Source organism: Trichosurus vulpecula, chromosome 2 (genome assembly GCF_011100635.1).
Source record: "Trichosurus vulpecula isolate mTriVul1 chromosome 2, mTriVul1.pri, whole genome shotgun sequence".
NCBI classification, from domain to species: Eukaryota; Metazoa; Chordata; class Mammalia; order Diprotodontia; family Phalangeridae; genus Trichosurus; species Trichosurus vulpecula.
In genome coordinates, this window is record NC_050574.1 from 244,048,687 (window position 1) to 244,057,907 (window position 9,221).

The 9,221-nt window shown below is 35.9% G+C and overlaps 1 protein-coding gene across 1 annotated transcript; it reads left to right on the forward strand.

The window, feature by feature from the left end:
• The first annotated feature begins 2,126 nt into the window (after window positions 1-2,126).
• On the forward strand, window positions 2,127-2,547 carry LOC118839102 (60S ribosomal protein L34-like). Its single transcript, XM_036746539.1, has one exon. It carries the CDS (start codon window positions 2,147-2,149, stop codon window positions 2,498-2,500), a length of 354 nt encoding a protein of 117 aa, XP_036602434.1. The 5' UTR covers window positions 2,127-2,146; the 3' UTR covers window positions 2,501-2,547.
• The last annotated feature ends 6,674 nt before the right edge of the window (window positions 2,548-9,221 follow it).

Below are 9,221 nucleotides of genomic sequence, written 5' to 3' on the forward strand. Positions count from 1 at the left end.
ATGGTGAGGATGAAGAACAGGGTTAGAGGTTTTAAGGCAGAAGGCGTGGGATAATAAAAGATTATGATCAGTCAAAAGAATTTAAGAGTTCATGAAAATGGAAATGTAATGCTTGTGCATGATGTCAAGAGAGGAAGTAGAGGTAAAGTAGAGGAGTAGGTCATGTGAAATGATTAAATTCAAAATCTAAGAATTTAGGGCTTGTGAAGGAGTATCAATATCTATTTTAAATTCCCCTAGTAAGCAGGAAGAAGTGGAGAGGAGAGAAAAAACAGGAGCTAACTACTAAACTCAGTGAGGAAAGATGAAAGTTGTCCTGGAGATTAGTAGATAACAGCTACCAGAACCTTAATTGGGTGAAAAATATTGATGAAATAAAGCTCAAAATAAAAGAGACTGCTGTTACAGAGAGTCTAGAAGTTGCATTTGGGAGCAAAGATAAGTTTAATTGTCCCTACCATGAACAATTACTCAGGCAGTTTGAGTGAATGTGATCAGGGATAGAAAATATAGGCAATGATGCTTTACCATCAGAAATTTCCAGAAGATGGAAAGAATTAAAGATTAAATCAAGTTTGTTACCTATATAATAGGCATTCTAGAGAGCTCAGTGAATAGGGTGAGAAGAAAGCTATACTTGAGGCAGGGAGATGATTTAGAATGCTATTTGAGTATGTGTATATATGTGTGTGTGTGTGTATATATATATATATATATATATATATATATACATATATGTGGGTGGGTGTGTATGCATGTACATATGTATACACATGTATATATATACACATACATGTATATATGCATATATACATACATATATACACATATATATATTATATACACACATACAGAGAAAAGGGGGAGCGGTATAAAGGTATAAATGGCAGGATTTGAGATCATAATGGCTATGTCAGGTGAGAATGAGGAGTTGAGGATTACATCAAGTTTGTAAATGTTGGTGACCAAATGGACAATTGTGTCCTAGACAGTTTTAGGAAAGTTGGGAAGAGGGTAAGGTTTGGGAGTGAAGATGATGAACATGTTGAGTTTGAAGTGTTTACAGAGCATCCAGTTTAAGATCTTCCCCATTCACATGCCAGGTGACCTGACCTGCCCTATTGCCAGTAGATATTAAGCTTCTGGCAGCCAGAGATTATGTCATTTTTGTTTTTATAACCTCAATCCTTAATATAGAGCCTTATATTTAATATAAAAAATTATTTTCAACCATTGAACTGAATTCAGCGTAGACATTATTTCCACTCAAAACCTGAATGACTCATTAGGGATTTTTAAAAAGATATTTTTTGCTAATTATTATCATTGCAGTTTTCAAAACTAATGGACTTTTCTTGATACTCCTCTTTCTTAACCTCTCTTCAGCCTTTGACACCATCAATCAGCTACATTTTTTTTGATATTCAGTTCTTTCTTGGTTTTGTGACACTGCTCTGATCTTTTCTAGTTCTCCTATCTGTCTAAACCTTGTTCTCAATATCTTTTGCTGGATCTTCATTCACATATTATTTGTTATCTACGGATTTTCCACAAGGCTCTGTGCAGAGTCCTTGTCTCTTCTTCCTCTATAGTATTTCACTTGATCTCACCAAAACTCTCATATATTCTATTATTTTATTTATACAGATGATACTCAAATATATTGTTCTAGCCCTAAACTCTCTCCTGACTTTCAGTCTCACATCTCAAACTTTCTATTAGATATCTTGAACTGACTGTTCCATTGACATCACAAACTCAACATGTCAAAAATTGAATTCCCCACTCATTCAACCAAAACCTCCCCTTTTCCAACTTTCATATTAATCACAAGGATACCACTATGCTCATCATAGTCCAGATTAGTAAATTAAATGTCATCTTCAAGTCTTTACTCTCATCCACTTATTCAACCTGTATTCAAATTCTGTTGGTTATGTCTTCATAATGTTTCTTATATGTTCACCTTGCTCTCCACTGACATTGCCACAACCTTGAGCAGGCCCTAATCACCTCATGCCTAGACTACTGCTATAGCCTTCTCATTGGCCTACCTGCCTCAAGCATCTGCAACAAGTCAAATCAAGTCAACAAGAATTTATTAAGAATTAGGTATGTGCGGTGACGGGCCTGACAGAAATTAAAAATGGTTCAGCGTCTGACATATCGCCGTAGGCTGTCCTGCAATACAGCTTCCAACAAAACTCGGCTGTCACGAACCCCGGGTAACAGAATTGTTTACCTTTATACCAAGAAAGTTGGAAAAGCACCAAAATCGGCCTGTGGTGTATGCCCAGGAAGACTTCGAGGTGTTCGTGCAGTGAGACCTAAAGTTCTTATGAGGCTATCGAAGACAAAAAAGCATGTCAGCAGGGCTTATGGTGGCTCCATGTGTGCTAAGTGTGTCCGTGACAGGATCAAGCGTGCTTTCCTGATTGAGGAGCAGAAAATTGTTGTGAAGGTGTTGAAGGCACAAGCACAAAGTCAAAAAAGTAAATAAAAAGGATATGTTTTTTGAATAATAAAGAAAATTAAAATTTGAAAAAAAAAAAAGAATTAGGTATGTGCCATGAAGTGTGCCAAGCACTGGAAATGCAAATAAAAGGAAAATTGTCCCTGTCTTCAAGGGGCTTACATTCTAATGATGGAAAAAATACATTACAGGAAACAAAATAGGGGAAGGAGAGGACCCAATGCTGGACAGCAGTAGACAAAGTCCAGACTCTGGAGTAAAGACTCAAGAGGAATGATGATATTCCATGCCTGGGTATCCTCCTTAAAATGGGCATTATGTTAGTAAACAACTAATAAAAGAGAAAGTTGACAGAGACCGTGGTGGCGATGGGGTGGTGGTGGTGGCTGGTATTCTTCTCGCTGTCGTTATTGTCATTCATCCTTCATTTTCAAAGAGTGACTCAAATGACAGTATAAATAGAGTTTGCCAAGTGGTCAAAAAAAGAGAAAAGAGTGGTTAAGGAAGAAGAGATAGCCTGGAAGAGAGCTAAGGAGTTAAAGGATGGGAGGTCACAGTGAGGATAAAGAGTATGGCTTTGTAAAGAAAAGCAGAGGAAGAAGTCAGATTTGGGATTTCAGAATTCTTGTACGTGGATGTGGTACATTCGTGGATGATGACAAGATCAAATTCAATACACAGCTCATAATTTTCCTCTCTTCAACTTTTGCATCAATAATAGGTGACTTTTTGGGGGGACATCACTCTCTCCTGGTGGCACTCCTATCAGACTAATTCTTCTCAGTCTCCTTTACAGTATTTTTATCCACTATTTCCTCTAATCATAGGTGTTCCACAGAACTCTGTACTGCGTCCTCTTTTCAATCTATTCTACTTTACTTGGTGATCTCTTCAGCTCCTATGGCTTTAATTACTGTCTGATGCTAATGATTCTAAAATCTACCTATTCTGCTCTAACTTTTCTGCTTGTTTCTAATTCAGCACCCCCACGTGCTTTTCAGACATCTAGAATAAAGCATATATCCTAATCTCAACATATCCCAAACTGAACTGATTATCTTTCCCCTTAAAAACTGCCCCACTCTTAACTTCCCTGTTGCCATCACGGGCAATGCCATCCTCCTAGTCCCTTGGGCTTGCAACTTAGCTATCATCCTCAACTGCTAATTATCTTTCAGTTTCCATATTTAATCTTTTGCCAAGGCATGTCAATTTAACCTCTGAAAACCTCTGAAATATGGTTTACCTTCTTTCCTGTGACACTGCCACCACCCTGGGTCAGGCTTCTGTCAATTCATGTCTATATTATGGCAATAACTTGCTGATGAATCTGCCTGCTGGAGTCATTCCCCACCCAATTTATCCGCATTCAGGCACCCAAAATGATTCCCCTCAAGTTCAGTTCTGGTTATGTCTTTCCTCCATTCAGTAAACTCTGGTAGCTCCCTGTTACCTCAACTGTGAAATACACATTCCTCTGTTTAGCTAGCAAAGCCCTTCATAACCTAGCATCCTCCTGCATTTCCAGTCTTTAACCTTTCTCCATGCCATGTACTCTTCAATCCTTTGACATCAGCCTTCTTATAGTTCCTGGCAAAAACACCCCACTTCTTGGCTTTAGACATTTTCTCTGGTGGTCCCCTATATCTACAATGTTTCCTTCCTCTTCTACCTAATGGCTTCTCTTGTTTTGTTCAAGCCTTGATTAAAATTTTATCTTGTACTGGAAGAATTTCTCAACTCTTCTTAATCCTAGTGCTATCTCTCTTTTATTTGTGATTTTTTTCATATATATATATATATATATATATATATATATATATATATATATATATATATATATATATATATATATATGTATACACTTATATATATATAGTATATATATATATGTGTGTGTGTATATATATATATATATATATATATATATATCTTGCTTGTACATATTTGTTTATTTGTTGTCTCTGCCATCATATTGTGAGTGCCTTTAAAAGCAGTGACTGTCTTTTGCTTCTTTTTGTATGTCCAGCACTTTGCACCATGCCTGGCACACGGTAGGTCCCTAATAAATATTTGTTGGCTGACTGATTGACTGACTGGAGCAAAATACAAGAATACAATTTCATTTAGGCTAGATATCCTCTGACATTCCTTCTTAATTTTTTTATTCTAATTCTATAGTTGAATGACCCTCCAAAAAGTAAGTTTTGTTTTTTCTTTTGACATCAGTGTATGATCTGTATTCATCTTTTTCACAGCCCAACAATTTTATTATACTTTTGAACAATTATATACCAAATGGCTAAATGTGAAATACATATACATAAATGTACACATGTGTGTATTACTGCAGGTTAAAACAAACTTAAGTATTCATTGTCTCCTACCCATTGATTCACAAAATATGCTCCTCTATATGTCTTTTGTACTCTGAGTGCAATTTATCATTCTCTGGCTTCTGGAGAACGAGTTATTTGGTTTCCATACCACAGAAGCCTGGATTGCACAAAGGCACCATATGAAACAAATTTAGCAGTGTTTTTTTTTCACATTTCCAAACCCTAGTCAGGATTTTATAAACTCATTATTTTTCAGTGAAATAAACAAATCACAGATGGAAAACAAACAAAATGATCCTGCTCAAGGAGCTCACAAATCCAAGCATAAAACAGCTGCAGATAGGTTTCATTAAATTCTTAAAATACTTTTTCAAATTGATTTGTAAACTGTTAATCATTGTGTTTTGGTGTTGCAATTTGAATAAGTTCCATATTCACAAGTTAATTATTAATGAAATATATGAGGTGATAAATGCATTGTTACAATGCTGCTGATTATGTTACGGTAATAGTACCATTTTGGATTTTTTATATTAATCAATATGGTTACCTGGGTTACACAAAGCTAATTAAATTTTCATTGCACTTCAGTAAAAGTAAGATTAACTATAAATATTTAAACAAAGTGAAATTTGCACACAAGAACAAAAGGACACTCTTAATGATTTATTTATCATTGCTTTCATCTCTTTTCCAGGTGAAAAATGTTGTGAGGTTCCCTCCCAATGAATTCTTGATCACAAAAGGAAAAAGTCATAGCACCAATTCCCCCAGACAAGTAGCAAGCTGTTGTCAAATAAACAAGATAAAAACATGAACATCATGTAATAATATAGATGAAAATGTCTCCATTCATTATGATCAAGCAAGTGTGACATGAATTCCTTGCTTAGGCTCTCCAAAATTAAAAGCTGTGAAAGAGTACATGTGCATAAAAAGCTCCATTTTCCTGGTAACCAGTGTACCCAACTCACATTCTCTGATTCCACTTATGTTCTGTGGGATTGGAAATGAATGCACAAGTAAGATCAGAATTCTAAGATACTTCACCAAATTAGAATAATGATCCATCATGATCCATGTTGCCATCTTCTCTGGCTTTCTTCAAGTCTCAATTAAAGCTCCACCTTGTATAAAAAGCCCTATTCCATCCTCCTTAATGATAATGCTATCCATCTGTTGATTATTTCCAACTTATCTTGTATATATTCATAAACTATAAATATATGTGTATATCTGTAGAGAGAGAATATTGTTAAGTCATTTTTGCATAATTTCCACCTTTTTTGGTCCCATTTGGGTTTTTCTTGACAGAAATACAGGAGTAGTTTTCCATTTCCTTTTCCAGCTCATTTTACAGGTAAGGAATTGAGGCAAACAGGATTAAGTGACTATCCTAGGGGCAGCATCTGAAGCCATATTGGAACACATGAAGATGAATCTGCCTGACTCCAGGCTCAGGACTCTAACCACTGCACCACCTAGCTGCCCCTAGAAATAGATACATAGATAGATAGATAGATAGATAGATAGATAGATAGATAGATAGATAGATAGATAGATTGGGAACACTTTGTACGTAGTTGTTTGTATTAGACTGTGAGACTCCAGTTTGACTGTGAGCTCCTTCAGAGTAGGGAATGATTTTTGCTATGCCCAGTATATAGTATAATGTCTGCAACATAGTAGACCCTTGATAAAGGATTATTTATTTGATTTGACTTAGGTTTGGTCAGGAAAAGTTCATTAAAACAAATAGCATGAACATACACAGAGGAAAATAACAAAATACAAGTATGACAGAAAAGAAAATTGAGTATAGAAAGAAGAAAAGGGGGAAGAGGAAGAAAAAGGAGGAGATAGAAGCATAAGAATGAGAAGAACAAGAAAAAAGAAGTGAGGGAGGGAAGGAAGGAAGGAAGGAAAGAGAAGGAAGTTATTATAGCAAGAGGATTTTTTTAACTCCAAGTGTGGTCAACTGATGGAAAAACTTACTTAAGGAAGTTATGGATATTTGAGCCCTGGAAAATTTTGAATGAAAGTATAGATAGACAATGTGTAAAGTGGAAAGAACACTGTATTTATTTTCCAAAGACTTGAATATAAGTCTCAGGTCTGCCTTTTACTAACAATATAAATGTGGGTAGACCATAGAACCTCCCTGGATCTTAGTTTCCTCATTTGTAAAACTGAGAAAATTGTTATTTGCTATAATTCATTAAACTTGCAAAAAAGAATTTTTCAAACCATACATCACTTAGAACTGTAAGCTAATACTATAAATGAATAGATCACATGGCTTTCATTAGGCTAGAATCAATAGCTGAGAATAACATTAGATTTCTTTTTTTCTCTAAATTCTTCATAAATCAAATATGTTTTGAGTAGTTCCATGCCTCTACAACACCCTCATCTGGTGCTATTTTGAGGAAATGAGAACATCTTACCATACAGATCAATGTTATTTGTCTAGGAATAGAAGACATACCCATGAAGGTGGCAGAAGTGGGTGAGACTTACAGTTTTGTCAAGGAATTAGTTGAACATACCAAGAGGATGCTCAATTGTTCAGTCAATATACATTTATTAAGTATTTAGTATGTCCTTTGTACTGGAAATACAAATATAAGTTTACAAAAAGACAGCTCTTGATCTCAAAAAGCTTAAATCTAATGGGAGAAGACAACACAGAAGAGGAATCTGAAAAGGAGGGGAGAAGGAGCATAGGTACCAGAGTAGGGGCATTACAGAGAAGACCAAAGAAGTCCAAAAGTAGTAGTATATAGAGGAGAATACCATATGGGCAAGCCCCAAATAAATATTCCAAGAACTTCCTAATAGCTTAATAATTGACTGAGTGATGAGGTATGTTAAATGTTTGTTGTTTATACCACTGGCGATAGAAAAGCTTTTCTCCTTGGAAACAGAGAACAGGAAGTTTAGTTGGCAAATGAAAGAGTGATTACATCAATGTTGCAAGTAATGTACTCACTGCCTTACTTCCAGCATCTCTCCTTTTCTTTCTTCCATCTCATGTCCCCTTTTCTGGGTTTCTTTGTGACCGTTTATGTTTAAAATCAACTTACAGTAAGTGTACACTCACTGAACCTGTATTGGGGAGTAAAGGGTGAAAGGTGGAGTAACACAGAGGACAGAGTGAGCAGGAAAGCAATTGTAACACTAATTTTTGGAAAATGTTTTAGCTTATAGTCTGAAAGGGCAGATTTGACATGCACGGCAATTCTGCCTTAAAAGTACAATTTTGAAGTATAAGTGGTTTGTGATTATGCTCCCCACAAGAGAGAGAAAATTCATTGAAAAGGGCTGAAGGTTGGGATTCCAGGCTTACAAATGGAAGGTCAAAGTGCCCCACATGGCTCCCACACCTATCCTTGGCCTTTATGCTAAAAACAAATGGATGTAATGAAATGTAATGGATAAGATAAGCCTCAGTTATATATAAGAAAATTACATCAGTTAGATGTATTTTTTAGTAGAATGAAAAAATACATTTAGAAATAGGTGTCAATTGCACCCACCTAGAGGTATCTAAGAGGCAGTTATATGACTCAATGGATACAGTGCTAGACCTGGAGTCAGGAAGATCTGAGTTCAAATCTTGCCTCAGCCACTTACTAGCTGTGTGACCCTAGGCAAGTCATTTAACATCTGTTTCCCTTAATCTACAGTAGAAGGAAATGACAACTGAAACAAGTACCTTTCCCAAGAAAACTCCATGAATCATATTGACATGCTATGGTCCATAGCACTGGGTGAACAACAACAAGAAGTATCTAGGTGGCACAGTGGATAGAGCTCTGACAGCATAGAAGATATGAGTTCAGATCCAACCTCAGACATTTTCTAGCTGTGTGACCCTCATCAAGTCACTTACTATCTGTCTCTGTCAGTTTCCTGAACTGTAAAATCATGATAGCAATAACATCTACTTTGCTGGGTTATTGTGAGAAACAAATATTTGAAAGTACCTAGTATTCATTGAACAGATGCTTAATAAATGTTTATTTCATCCCTCTCTCTCTTATTGAAGTAAGGCAGGGGGTGGAGTGAGATAAGAAATTACATTTTCTTTGGGTTTTCATTCCTTTAGTGCTTGAGTCCCCTGAACTAGCAGCCAAATTAAAAAAAATAGCCATGCCTTTTTACTTATTCCTTATTCCTTGTCATTTTTTCCAATCTCCCCAGAGGTATGGGCTTCTGAGGGGGTATTGCTGATATTGCCTCCACTGTAGCTATGAACCTGTTCTTCATAGCTGAGGGCAAATACTCCATAACCCTCTTCTTTTATTCCACCTAATGGTATTTTGTTTTTTTCCTAATATATATATATATAAAGATAGTTTTCAATATTCACTTTTATAAGATTTTGAGTTCCACATTTTTTCCCT